The sequence below is a fragment of the Hyaena hyaena genome, unplaced genomic scaffold (genome assembly GCF_003009895.1).
Source record: "Hyaena hyaena isolate Hyena2069 unplaced genomic scaffold, ASM300989v1 scaffold_233, whole genome shotgun sequence".
NCBI lineage: Eukaryota > Metazoa > Chordata > Mammalia > Carnivora > Hyaenidae > Hyaena > Hyaena hyaena.
Genome location: NW_024080866.1, coordinates 1,901,894 through 1,915,852, shown reverse-complemented (window position 1 = coordinate 1,915,852; position 13,959 = coordinate 1,901,894). Strand labels below are relative to the sequence as shown.

The 13,959-nt window shown below is 54.2% G+C and overlaps 2 protein-coding genes across 6 annotated transcripts; one reads left to right on the top strand and one right to left on the bottom strand.

Annotated features, from left to right (window-relative positions):
- Positions 1 to 101: 101 nt before the first annotated feature.
- On the top strand, positions 102 to 2,604 carry FBXL15 (F-box and leucine rich repeat protein 15). The gene is made up of 4 exons (XM_039244017.1): positions 102 to 598; positions 770 to 923; positions 1,243 to 1,748; positions 2,272 to 2,604. Exons 1-4 carry the CDS (start codon positions 546 to 548, stop codon positions 2,459 to 2,461), a joined length of 903 nt encoding a protein of 300 aa, XP_039099948.1. The 5' UTR covers positions 102 to 545; the 3' UTR covers positions 2,462 to 2,604.
- Positions 2,605 to 2,723: 119 nt separating this feature from the next.
- CUEDC2 (CUE domain containing 2) lies at positions 2,724 to 10,307 on the bottom strand. 5 transcript variants are annotated; one of them, XM_039243906.1, is made up of 9 exons: positions 10,135 to 10,307; positions 4,630 to 4,716; positions 4,131 to 4,274; positions 3,976 to 4,037; positions 3,757 to 3,887; positions 3,489 to 3,671; positions 3,286 to 3,347; positions 3,144 to 3,204; positions 2,724 to 3,059 (listed from the first exon to the last, which is right to left on the bottom strand). In XM_039243906.1, exons 2-9 carry the CDS (start codon positions 4,701 to 4,703, stop codon positions 2,913 to 2,915), a joined length of 864 nt encoding a protein of 287 aa, XP_039099837.1. In that variant the 5' UTR covers positions 4,704 to 4,716; positions 10,135 to 10,307; the 3' UTR covers positions 2,724 to 2,912. The 5 variants fall into 5 exon arrangements, with proteins under 5 accessions (XP_039099837.1, XP_039099839.1, XP_039099836.1 ...); XM_039243908.1 differs by having other exon boundaries at positions 4,630 to 4,713; positions 10,196 to 10,307; XM_039243905.1 differs by having other exon boundaries at positions 10,196 to 10,306.
- Between the last annotated feature and the right edge of the window lie 3,652 nt (positions 10,308 to 13,959).

The following is a 13,959-nucleotide window of genomic DNA, read 5'->3' as shown; positions in this document are numbered from 1 at the left end:
ACTAACCAGAAATGTGAGGTTTGGGCAATTTTGCTTGATGAAGGAAGAAAAATTCTAGCTTCGCCTATTCAACTCACTCAACAAATTACCGGGCACCTACTACGCATGAGACAGTAAAAGCCTGGATAGTTTCTCCCCATTTTTCAAAGTCGCTAAGCGTGACCAGAGGGCAGAGAGTAGGCCCAGAACCTTGGAGTCTTGGCTCCGCCCCTTCTGCGTTTGGCTTTGCATGCTCCTCCCATCACCACTTCATTCAGCGGCGGCCACTGGCCCAAGACGAAAAAAGAGCCAGTCTCCGCAGCACTATCTCGTTCTTCAGCTTCAGGTCTCAAGCCCTGTAGTCGAGAAGGCGAGGTCTGATGTTCCCCCACCGGTCTGCTCCGCCCTCAGTTTCGAGATCCATCCGGAACGCTTTCAGATAGGTCCTCAGTGAGACCGCACTCGATTGAATCGGTCTGTCTCTACAGCCCAAGGAGGCGGGTTCGCTGAGGCCGCTCCAAGGCCAAAGCGAGAGGACCTTACTGCGCACGCGCAATAGGCAGCCGATGGAGCCACCGATGGAGCCGTCCGGAGGGGAGCAAGAGCCCGGAGCCGTCAGGTACCGAGCACCGGAGGGGCCAAGAGAGGGAAGAAGGACCTGGGGAAAGGGAACTGAACTGGGTCGCGTTTGGGGATCGCTCTTAGGAGCCGGGGCGCAGAAGCATAACAGAGGCGGACTCGTAGATATAGCGGCCCGGGGACGCCACCGCCAACGCCCCTTTACCCGCAGGCTCCTGGACCTGCCTTGGGAAGACGTGCTGCTCCCACACGTCCTGAGCCGGGTGCCGCTGCGCCAGCTGCTCCGGCTGCAGCGCGTCAGCCGGGCCTTCCGGGCGCTAGTGCAGCTGCACCTGGCGGGCCTGCGCCGCTTCGACGCCGCTCAGGTGAGCCAGGGGCCAGAGCCCCGCCCCCGTCCGGGTACCGCCCCCTCCCCGCCTCCAGCCCAGCCCCCAGCCCAGTGGTCTATTCTTCCGAACCTTCTGGGCATCCAGGAATGCCCGGGAAGCGTTAGACCTTTCGGGAAGTACTCTCAAAGGACGAGTACCGGGTATCAACTCAGAGGGCACGTGGGGTCTCTCCTGGGAGGTCAGGGGGCAAACTCCGAAGGCGGGTTGCTGCCGGGAAATAACTTCTGGGGCGGTGAGGCAGCGCCGGCCCCGCCCCCGGAACCAGCTGAAAGTCTAGGTGCCTCCCTGCCCGCAGGTGGGTCCGCAGATCCCGCGGGCCGCACTGGCCTGGCTGCTGCGGGACGCTGAGGGACTGCAGGAACTGGCACTGGCACCGTGTCACGAATGGCTGTCGGATGAGGATCTAGTGCCGGTGCTGACGCGGAATCCGCAGCTGCGGAGCGTGGCGCTAGCCGGCTGCGGGCAACTGAGCCGCCGCGCGCTGGGGGCGCTGGCGGAGGGCTGCCCCCGCCTGCAGCGCCTTTCCCTTGCGCATTGTGACTGGGTAGACGGTCTGGCGCTGCGCGGCCTCGCCGACCGCTGTCCGGCCCTTGAGGAGCTGGACCTCACCGCCTGCCGTCAGCTCAAGGATGAGGCCATCGTATACCTGGCGCAGAGGCGCGGCGCAGGCCTTCGTAGCCTCTCGCTGGCAGTCAACGCCAATGTGGGGGACGCCGCTGTCCAGGAGTTGGCTCGGAACTGCCCGGAACTTGAGCACCTAGATCTAACTGGCTGCCTCCGCGTCGGAAGCGACGGCGTCAGGTGCCTGGGCCTGGGGTTGGGTGGGATGGGAAGAGTGCAATCACTTACTGAGCCTCTGGGTTAGGGTCGGGCTGCAGCTGTCAAAAGACAGAACTGTGATTTCTGGATTTTTCTGCTACCACGACACCCCCATTCAGACCAGGAAAGACCTCTAGGATTGCCTATGCCAGAGAACCCATAGTTTAAAAAACTTTTTTTAAAAAAAAGTATGTATGCATACTTTTTAAAACCAGTATGTATACATGAGCAGATGTCACATACAGTAAGCTCTCTGGCTTCTCTTCAACAAGGGGAAACACCTTGAAATCCTGGGCGGAGCTGAGAAGCAGGTTCTCCCTTTCAGAGATAGGAAGAAGTCCCGGGTTCACTGGAGACATTGGTGTATGACTTCATTGAGGCCCCCTCCCTCGTTTTTGGAGGGAAAATGTATGCTCTAAGTTTGAGGGAGGCAGGGGCTTTGCTGGCTCCCCCACCGTGGGCGTGGCAGCTTCTGGCCCCTAGCCTCACCCGGCTCCTCCCCCAGGACATTGGCGGAGTACTGCCCGGCGCTGCGCTCGCTGCGGGTGCGGCACTGCCACCATGTGGCCGAGCCCAGCCTGAGCCGCTTGCGGAAGCGCGGCGTGGACATCGACGTGGAGCCGCCGCTGCATCAGGCCCTCGTGCTCCTGCAGGACATGGCTGGCTTTGCACCCTTTGTCAACCTGCAGGTCTGACCTGCCTGCCGATGGGTCACAGCTGGACTGTGTGGCGGGGGCCTGACTATGAACTGTAGGGAAACGGGACTGCGGGGGGCCTATGGTTAGAGGCGGATGCCCTACCCCACCCTGGAGCTTCAAATAAAGAGCTTTTTACCCCCTCTTGCCTGGCGCTGCTGCCCTTTTGGGAGAAAAGGGATGCAAAGTTGGGAGATAAGGTCAGACAGACACAGTACCCCAGCACCCCAGCTCTGAGGCAGAAATGACCAGAATGCACTCACATCTTCCTGGGGCCACCTTTACTGTGCCCGTGGGCAGCTCCAAGAGGAGGTCAACACTGTGGGGCAAGGAAGTAGAGAGGAGGGTAGAGAAGGGGGACAGGAGTTCCGGCTGGCCCTGTGTGGGGGTGTAGGGCTCCTGCATCCCTCTGGGATCTGATAGAAGGCTCTGGCAGAGTCTGGCGAATGCCTCAGTGGAAGCGGTACTTTCTGGCTGGCTTGAGGTTGATGTATGTGGCCTTCATCTCCTCGGCCTCAGGGTTCCGCACATCTTTGAATCGCTCCCCTTTGGTGCTTACTACCTGGTTGTCGATGTATCGGATCAGCTTCTTGGGGGCCTGTGAGGCAATTGGGTAGTGAGGAGCAGAAGCCAGGAGACAGTCCCACCCACTCCATGCCCCTAGCAGCCATAACCGTCTCACCTCCCTGGGAGCCATGGGCCGGTGAATCTTCTGATCCTCTGCACTATCCACCATCATGTACCTGCCAAAAACTGGCTGGGTGAAGCTCCTGCCACCCTCGGATGACCCTCTAAGGGCCTAGCCCAGCCCAGCCCAGACTCACTTCTGTAGGATGAAGGACTTCAGTTCATCCTTTTGGGGGCCTCTGAGGCGCCTGGGCAGGTCCTGCAGAGAAGGGAAGCCTAATCTAAACCTTAGGGCACCAGCAGACCAGGCAGGGACAGGCTAGGGGTGGGGGCTTAACACTGAGGTGGAATGTAGCTGAGGTTACTTGGGTTGGGGAGGGGGGCGTCTAGCAGAGGATACCTGGTTGGGGCCATCCCAGGCTGGAGGCCCCTCCTCCTTCCCCTCTACCAGCATCTGCACAGCTTCTTCCAAGTCTCCCCGAGCTTTGGCCAGCACCCACTGGGCCTGCTCCACCGAACAGGTAGGGAACACCTCCAGGAGTACGTCCACCCCTGGCAGCAGCTCCTCCTCGGCACTGGCTGCCTGTGGGCATAGATGTTGACCAGAGGCAGTACTTCTTTCTTTCCTGGCCCCTGACTCCCTCACCAGTCCCTTCTTCTACCAGTACCTCTTCCTGGGTGTCTCCAGCAGCAGTAGGAGAAGCCCTAGTGTCTTCTTTGAGCTTTTCAGGCCGCTGCAGGGGCTCTGGGGAGATGGGCATCTGACCTTGGACCTCAGAGCTCTGTGGCTGTAGGTTCTCTTAAAGAAGCAGAGAGAGCATCAGGTTTGCCAGGGCTTTGGGGGCTGGGGGTTATGAGTTACCTGAGTGCCCAGTCCCCAAGCTCACCTTTGTTCCTGGCACCACTCAACTGCCCTGAGAGCTTCTGCATCATGTCCCCTATTGTACCCCTGAAAAGACAGGAAGGCGGTAAGACGACAACTCTGCCCACCCTCCACAGTCAGCCAGCCCTCCACCCCCTCTTCACCCCAGCCAGATCCCACCTTGGAATGTGGGCAAAGCCAGGCACATAGGCCTCCATCATCTCAGTGAAGGCCTCCATATCGAAGTTCTCCTCTGACGGCCCTGAGGGGCCCAAGTCCTCCAGGACCCCAAGCACATAGGAGAAGATGACCTCATCCAAGCCGCTGCAGGAAGGGGACAGGACAAGTCCTAGGTAGAACACTGGATATCTCCAGCACCCCCACCTAGCCTGAGACTTGAGCCCTCAGCTTCCCTGGGTCTATGAGCCAGACTTCAAGTCTTGAAGCCAGAAAGTATCCCTTCCTCCTTCAGAGCTTTGGTTTTCCATCTCTCCAACAAGGTGACAGGGACGGGTTAAGATGTAAGGCCATACCGGCAAATCATAATCAGCCCTCCCTCACCTTAGGAATAGAGCTGAGTGCTTCCCATCCCAGTCTTCCCATTGGCTGGAGCCCAGAGCACTGCCCAGCAGCTCCAACCCGGACCCTTCCATGATCCTCCCAGGAAAGCTGCTGCTACCTGAGGTCAGCCTCTGGTAGGTGCGTCTGGACAAAGGCAAGGAGGGCTGCACTGACAATCCTCTCCAGCTCCATGTTCTCTCCTCTTCTGAAGGGACAGATGTAGGTTTGTCAGGCCCTCTTCTGCCCGCTCCCACCCACGAGGCCCAGGGGCGGCCAGCTCCTCCCTCCTGCCCTGCTGTGGAAACCACTTGTTGCTGTTGTCCATAGCTTCCAGCTCTCCAGCCCGCCCCCGCTCCCTCAAGCAGAACCACAGCCCCCTTTCTGCCCATCTCTCTACCTCCTTCAGCCTAAGACAGGACAGGGCACTGTCTCAGGAGAAGGCCTCCCAAGTGGTTTCCCTCACCCCCCGACCTCTCCCCATCTCACCACCCCATTCCCCAGCAGCAAGCCCAGACCCTCTGGCAAGAAGCCAAGGTCTTGGGGTCACATGCCTCCTGGCTGAGGAATCCCATCATTGAGAGGGCTACTTGGCCCTCAAGTCTAACCACAAGGGGCCCATTGTCCAGCCCCCCAAGGAGCAGGCCTCAGGACCAAGCACAGCCTTCCCCCACCCAGAATGGGCCACCCACCCTCTGCACAAAGGAGCTTTTCTGGCTATAGGGCTCTGATAGAAGGGGAGGTCTTTCAGGAATCCTCTCTTCCTGCACAAAAGGCTATCTACAAAGGCCTTTCCATTTTCCTTCCCAAAGCCTGTAAAACCCTACAGGGTCTGCCTTTGCCTGCCTCTCCGACCTCACGCTCGTTTCACTCCTGCCCCACCAGCCTCCTTTTTGGTCCTAGAACTTGCCCAGTTTCTTCCTACCTGTCTCCTTCATATATCCATCCCCTCACTTCCTCTGGGGCTCCAGTCAAATGTTGCCCTCCGAGACAGACCTTCTTTGACTAACCTACCAAAAATAGGTATTCCTCCTACTCCCTAGTCCCTTACCCTGCTTTATTCTCTGTATATCATCTACTACAGCTTTGTGTTATGTTTGCCCCTCATAGACTGTAATAAGCTCCAAGGTACAGGGGGACTTCGTCTTATTCACCAATGTAACCCTAGCACTAGCAGACGCTCATTAAATACATACTGACTGAGTTCATTTCCGCTTACATATTTTGACTCCCCAAAGTTCATACATGGGAGTCAGGAACACACAGATGGTAATGAATGGCTCCAGACCCACGGGTCCAACCATCAGCTCATCATCCCACTCTGAAGCCTCAGAGGTATCTCAAATTCCATCTACCTCACACTCAACAATATTTTCATGATTAGTGTACATCCCCTCTCCTACTTCATTGGCTGACCCAACCGTTCACTCACTCAGTTGCCAAACCTGAAACTTGGGAATTACTCTTGATTTCACCCTCTCTCATCTCCACTTGCTGCACTCAGCCGATCACCAATCCGGTTGAGTCTATTCTCTTTTTAGTCTCCTTTCTATCCACTCTCCCCAGTTCACCTGGCTTCTGCTACAACATCTCTACCAAAATTTCTCAGTCTAAGGTCATGAGTTACTTTTTCAGTTTTGGTCTATTCAGGTTGACTCCTACAAGCTTGCCAGTACTACTTGTTTTTGATCAACAGAAAGAAGGGAAGGAGAGAAAGGCAATTTCTTACGGTTTCACCCAACATTTGCTTTTTCAAGCAGTGTCAGTGTTAGTTTCTGAGGCATCACACTCTCCTGCTTCTCTTCTACCTCTTTGGCCCTTTCATTCCAGGCTCCTTCTCTGTCCCCCTCTTTTGCTGGCAGGAAAGCTCAGGCTCAAAACTGCTCCTCGTCCCTCCTCACTCTGCACCCTCTCCCTCTGGAAGACCTTGTCTGGGCCACATCTTTATGAACCAACTCTATGTCACCAATCCTCAAATGCCAGTCCTTTAGTCCAGTTCCCTCTCCTGAGCTACACATTTGCATGTCTACCTCTCTGACACCTCTGTGTGAGTGACTTAATGTGTTCCAGACTGACATTCTCCCAAGTCCTTTGCTCCTCCAAGACTGTCATCAGTAAATGCAAGTCCATGTATCTACCCAGCTGCTTCTGCCACAAGTCTGGGAATTAGCCTTGGCACCATGCTATCCCTTGCCTCGCACATCCAGTCACCAAGGCCTGACCATCATCTCAACATATGTGCTTCTCTCCATCCTTCCTCCCATTCTGCTCCACCTTTTGCCTTCACTGCCAGAGCTTCCTAACCCTTCCCCAACTACTGTCTTTTCCTCAAGAACCTATTCTTTTTTTTTTTTCCAAGTTTATTTATTTATTTTGAGAGACAGAGTGAGAAAGTGTGCACATGAGCAAGTGGGGAAGAAGAAGAAAGAGGGAGAGAGAGGATCCCAAGCAGGCTCTGTGCTATTAGCACAGCACGCAACACAGGCCTCTATGTCACAAACTGTGAAATCATGACCTGAGCCAAAATGAAGAGTCAGATGCTTAAATGACTAAGTCACCCAAGAGCCCCCCTGCCAAGAACTTTTTTTTTTTTTTAAGACAGAAAGTGTGTGAATGAAGGGCACAGAGAGAGAGGGAGAGAGAGACAAGAAGAGAGAGAAGTGGGGCTCACACAAAGCAGGGCTTGAACTCACAAACTATAAGATCATGACCTGAGCTGAAGTCACGTGCTTAACCTACTGAGCCACCCAGGTGCCCCCAAGAACCTATTCTTTACAAAGATCACAGTTGTGTACCTGTTAAAAAAAAAAGAATCATGTTTTTCTTGCTTAATATCTACCAGTGACTTCCCAGTTCCCTTTTTTAAAATTTACTTATTTATTTACTTTGGGGGGAGAGAGAAAGCACAAGTAAGGGAGAGGCAGAGAGAGGAAAGAGAGAAAGAGAGAGAGAGAGAGAGAGAGAGAGAGAGAATCCCAAGCAGGCTCCACACCATTAGTGCAGAGCCCGATGCAAGGCTTGAAGCTTACCCAATGGATCCTTAACCAACTGAGCCACCCCACCCCCCGCACTACACACACACACTTCCCTTCTGATTAGCCCAGATTCTTTTTGTGGCCTTTGGTGCAGGACCTTACCCCTGCCTACAGTCTCTGTAGACTCACCAGGCACTACATCCTCCCCGGGTCACTCCCATCCACCTTGGCTATCTTTCAGTTTGCCAACATTCAAGCTCTTTCATGGCAAGAGCCTTTCCACTAACTGTTTCTTCCACCTGGGCAACTTCCGCCTCCACCCCTTCACTTGTCCAACAGCTTCTCATCTATTGTGTCTGTTTAAAATTTCCTGCCTCAAGGGATGCTGCCCTTGACCCTCTAGAACTGCTTTGGTCCCTCCATCTTATACCCTCACTGCAGACTACACTTTTCCCTATTTAGTAGGACTTTTCATAGGTATAATTAAACCATTATCAGGGCAATGTTTAATGTTTCTTCCAGTGATTTCATGAGGGCAGGGACTACACTCCTGGCTTATTAATCAGTGTACACTGTGTATCCCATGAAATAGGACACTCAATAAACAGTTACTTCCCGCTGTACAGATGAAGGAACTAAAGCTCAGCGAGTTTAACGATTTGCCCAACATCACTTGGCTGGACTGTGGTACTTCAGGTGTAAATCCAGGTCACCTAGCTGAATGTATATTCCAGGGGATGAGGGGATATGAAGACTTCCAAGTGGGTTGAGACAGAGCTTCGATCTGTGATCACAGTTCCCGGGTCCCTTGAGTAGTAACATAGTGTTGCCACTCTGGATAGCAGAACTGAGAAGTTCTAGGCTTCCAGGAGGAATGTCTGACTCTTGCTCCAGACCCTAGCCTGGGCCCTGGGGAGGAGCAGAACTGCTCACACCAGGTGGACCAGATCTCATGATGCAGTTCCCCCATCTGTAGGATATCAGCCCCCTACAGAGTCCTGCATCCACCCTGGGTTCCATCAAATCCTGGCTGCTGTCAGTTGCCTGGCCATCTCTGCTGGGACAAAGGCTGCCACCAGAAAGTCTAGTTTCTAGGGGAGAAGGGATTTGTGTGATCCCAGCGAGTTGTTATCGGGAAACCCCTCACTGTGTCCCCAAAGAAAGTCTTCCTCATCTAAGCTTTTGCTCTGGCTTATCTCCGAAGGCAACACCTCCCTTCTCCTCTTTCAGGTCTGCCCAAAATTTACCCAGCCTTCAAATCTTGCCCCTTCTTTCTTTCACCCTTCTCCATCCCCCTAGCTTTCCTCAGCATTGCTTTCCTACCCAGAAGTTTCTCCTAATAGTTCTCCTCCACTGTCCCTGAGTTGGGGAAGCTGCAGCCTACACAGCCAGGCTTCTCCCGGGGAAGAACATGATTTCCGTGAGACTTTTAAAATTCTGGATGTAGTCCGCAGAACTCCATTATTTCCTGGGGGCTTCAAATCAAGGCTCACTGGTTAATTAGCATCCATGAAATGCGATCATCATCTTGTCATGAGTCCTGTTTAAACACCTCTGATGATGCTAATGATGAGCATTTCCTGAATGCTCACACTGTCAGGGATTGTTCTATGCACTGTACATGTATTAACTTACCTAATCTTCACAATAACCCTGAAATATAGATACTAATATACTATTCCATTTTACCCACAAGGAAATGGAGACGCTGAGAGGTTAAGTAACTTGCCCAAGGTCACACAGTAAGTTAATGGCACATTTACACCCAAGGAGTCTGGCTCCAGAACCCTCACCGATAACACTACGCTACACCACCTCTCATGAAGCAAATTATATGGCCCCAGCGCATGTTCTGATCCTCCTGCCCTGCCTAGCTTGCCCTCTGGCCTACCTCAGAATCTTTGCTCACGCCATTCACCCTACTCAGAATGCCTTTCCCTCTATCTCTCATTCTGCGGGGCTCATTTCCTCTCTGTAGCCAACCCTGACTGCCCCATCCTCACTGTCCCTGGCTGGCCTGAGAGTGCCCGCAGGACCAGGCCTAAGCCTGGACTCTCCAGATGCTCAGTACAGACCCTCTGGACCAATTTGAGACTGGAAGGAGCACCATGCTGTTCCCTTGGAGTGGGGCGATGCTCAAGGTGGAGGGAGCAGAAGGCCATGTGGAGGAGTCCTGGGAACCAGTATGGGCACTCAGAGGACCTGGCATGGAGGTCTTCACTGTCTTCCCCGCCACTATGAAGCCCCAGCTCTTGGGGCCGTAGTCCCATAATGCAGGTTCCAGAGGACATCATTGTCCTCTGACCCCCAAGTCAAGTCTTAGAGGCGCCAAGGACACTGAGGGCTACAAGGGATTCCAGCATCCAAAGTCAGACGGGAGCACAAACGGGGATGGTGGGGTGTACAGGAAGTGGAACCGCAAAGACGGCCCACCCCTGAAGCAGGAGCTCCCTAAACAAGCTGGCGGGATACCCCTAAGGGTCCGGAATAGTGGGCCCGAGGGCACCGGAATGCGGTTGCAGCCCTGGGGACACAAGACCAGGGAGGCCTGAGTAAGCTGGAATGTGCCTTGATACAGGCCATGGAGAGAATCAGAGATGGGGGCCGACGGGCCCCAGGGAGTACCGTGGGGGAACACACAAGGCAGGTACCCTAGGTCAGCGTTCTCCGCGACTCTCCTAGCCCTGGGTCAGGGGCCGGAGGGGAAATCACCTGCTCCGTCGGGCGCCGCCGGCGACTTGTCCCGCGCGGTACAGCTCTCATCCCCCAGCCCCACCAACGAGATCAAAGGCGGGGCCCAGAGCGGTTCCTTTCCAGAAGCGCAGCGGCAGCCATTTTTGAGAAGGGCAATTGCCCATAACTGGGCGGGGCTTCTGCTCCCATTTTCATTTATCTCAGAGTTTTGGACAGGCTCCCGCGGCGGCCATTTTTGTTGCGGGTTGGGAGGAATTAGGCGTGGAGGTCCCGTTAATGGGTGGAGTCGCAGCGACTGACTGTATCATCCCCGCCTAGTTCCTTGTCAGCTGCCAAAGACCAAGAACATTTCGACCCCACCCAGTTGTCTTCCCGTCCACCTTCCTTGCCCCAAAATCTATCCCCTCAAACCCTATAGCTTTTCCCCTCCCCTTATCTCTACCGTTCTTCCGTAGGCCTGGCTCCCTGATTGGATCTGGTGGTCCCTTACACCCAGACCTGGTGGTCTTCCCAAAACCCAGTGTCTCCTCTCCCTTTAGGTCCAGTCTAGTTCAAGTCCCGTCACCCAATCAATTCTTGGGTGATGACTTCCCCACCGTATCTGTCCCCTTTGCGTTCCCTTAACAGCGATGTATTTATTCCCCCAAATTAGGGTGGGTTGCAGGGTCTGGGTCTTGGGACCATGAAGCCTGGTTTGGATGGGGGCAGCAGAGAGCACGTCTCTGGGTGAGGATGGACCTGAGCTCAGATCTAGGAGAGCCTAAAGGCCATGCCTACTCCCAGGGCCTTCATGACCATGTTGACAGGACTTCTCATTCAGGACAGGACAACTGAACTCCAGGACCCAGCAAGGCCTCAGCTTCTTCTTTCTGTTCCTGCTGCCTCAGCTTCCTGGCGCTACTCTGTGGGGAAGCCCACAGCCATCCCTTCCCAGGAATCCCACAATGGGTCATGAAGGAAAGAGATCCCTTCATTAAGCTAGCTCATCCCCAATCAACAGGGATGAGCCCCTTCAGCTAGTACTCTCATAAGGTGCTGGGTACTCAGAGACTGTCACTGCCCTCAGGAGCTCATAGTCCAAGGTAGAAAGTCCCATCCACTCTTCTCCCCTAAGGGAGAAGGACTAAGGACTGATGCTTCCAGTTCTGTCCCTCGATGCAGGCTCCCCCCTCCCCCCACCAGGATCCTTTGGCCTCAAAAAGCTAGACATTTGCTGCAGGGAAGACAGGGCAGGAAAGGGGAGGGAGGCGTCGCGTCTCCCATAAAAACACTGCCGGTGCCAGCCTGGCGCTGCTAGGGTTAATGAGGGGTGGGGTGACAGCCACTTTGAACTTGAACTAGGCTGCCCCCCCCCAAGGAGGTGAAGGTTAATTTCATCAGCTTCAGGCCTCTGCCAGCCCTTTAAAGGCTTGGCCATTCCTCCACCCCCCCAACCCCCCTGCTGCCCCGCCTGCCCGCATTGCACAATGCTGATGACTCTTCTCTCCCTACCACCCCCATTACGGGAACTTTCAAGTTTCCTTAGTAGAGCTGTCCCTAGTTCTGGCCCAATATCCCTGCTGCCATCCCAGTGCCTTTCGTCCCCCTCTCCTCTGGCCTGTTTCATGGATGGCAGTTGGATGTAGCTAGATATCAGAAAGAACTTCCTGAGCTTTGGAAGAAGGATGATGGGAAAGACCTCTTAGGGGGAGCCCCTTGATTCCTAGCTCAGATCCTGAAGGGTTCCAAGTCTGTGCTGCAGGGGTTTGGTTCTGGGGTCAGAGGACAGAGGATGGGCCGAGGAGAGGGACCATCACAGACACAAGGACACACACGAACTGTAAAATAAGGGCTCTGGGGAACACTTGTCCTGCTTGGCATTCCATAGCTGGCTGGACCTTAAGCCCCTCATTTTTTGTCCCCTCAGGTCTCAGTCTCTCCATCCCCAAGATGGGAACAGACTTCCACCTGCCCTTTGGGTGCTGCTGAAAGCCACATAAGGTGCAAGAAGGTGACATGATGACTCCTCTCTTCCCATTCCCTCAAGTGAGTTTTGCAGCTGATGTTTGGAGGCCTAGGTTCCCTCAGCTGAAGGGAAAAGCTCAGAAGCCTATGCCGAAGCTTCCCCTAGAACATCAATTCCCCATCATCTAACCTCAGAATGAGGAATTGGGCTTGAATTAGGCATAAAGGGCAGATATCCTAGATATTAAGAGCAGAGATAAAGCCCAGCTGGCTGTTCTCAAGTGGGGAGGGACTCAGTCACAGATTCAAGTGAGGAAGGGTACACTTCGAAAGGATGGGGGGAAAGGGGGGTCCCTGCTCTTGCTTGAGGTCAGAAAGGGCTCTCTGGGCAAGGTGCCCAGCCCTCCCACACCTTCCTCCTTTCTCAGAAGAGCCAGGATGGGGCGGGGGTGGGAGTTGGCTAGTAGGGCGGGGAGGGGGCCCTATTTAAGGAGCATTCTCTAAGAGCATCACTGCAGATGCAGCCCCAGGAGCAGGAGAGGAAGCTTCATTGGTAAGTGTGGGCCCTGGCTCACAACACGAGGAGGGTGGAGGTAGGGTGGCTCCTGAGCTTGCAGGCTAGCCTTTCCCTCCCTAGGGATAGGCCACACCTCTGCCTGGTGAGTGGGACTAGCACCTAGCCCTCTGTTTAACTCTCCAGAAATGAAAGTGTGTTTCAGGGAAAGGTTTCTCTTCCACTCCCCTATCTATCCCTGGTACATCAGATCTTCATTCGTGGTGGGGGAATTTTTAGGGAGCTGGAACTTCTGGGCTCTTATCTTAAGGATCCGTATCTTAGGGGTACCCTCTGGCTCAGGGAGCCCCTCAGTTTCCAGAGAGATGCTCTTTTCAGTGTACATATTCTGGCTCTTCCTGTAGCCCCAACTCCGTCTGGAGTACATCTCCACATCTGGTCCCAGCAGGAGCACATCTGGCAAGAAATGACTCCATAATACTCACAGAATCCCTGCCATGGCCCTGACCTCCCTCCCTCCCCTCATATCCTGTCTGAATCTTTTTGGAATTCAGCAAACCCTTGCTCCTTTCCCTGCCTATGGGCTCTATTTTCAGCTCTAAGCTCAGACCCTCCCTGGGATGGGATCCAGGTCCCTTATCTGACCCACCCTGGGGATGGGGGGAGTACACAGAAGAGAGTACAGGAGGGGAGAATCAAGGCTGAGAGAACTTTGGCCACCTGGCTCTGAGAACTGAATTCCATAGGCTGTAAGCTCGAGCAAATGGCCTAGGGACTCAGTTCTGGTGCTCGGCTGTGCTATTACATCACTATAGAGGTCATGGAAGCTGCTGGCTCAAGCTCACTGAGTCCCAGCCAGGTGCTCCGCCAGGCACTGGCCAGATCTTTTAATAACTTCAACTTGCCCTACCTTTCTGCTCAAAGACCTCAGTGGCTCCCTCAAACTCCTTACTTTGTCATTAAAGTCTTTCACAGTATGGCCTCCACTTAGCTTTCAAGCCCCAAATCCATTGCTCCCTGGTCATAACCTGCCCTCTGCTGGAACTCCGTTGCTCCCTGTTACTCATGCTGAACCCTCCTCAGTTCATCCTGAGACACTTCCTTTCCATCATCACCTGTTGGGATCCTATAAATCCTTCAGACATAAGGTCTCTGTCAGAGAGACCTTCAAAGTCTCTCTCAGATGCCTCTTCCAAGAGGCCTCCCTCAACTTTCCAACAGTGCAGATGATCTTCTGCAAATCTTCCACACAACTCTCTAGTGGGGCTCAATTTGTGAGCCCTACAGAGTCTAGTCCAGTGTTCTGCACATAGTAGGTGTTCAG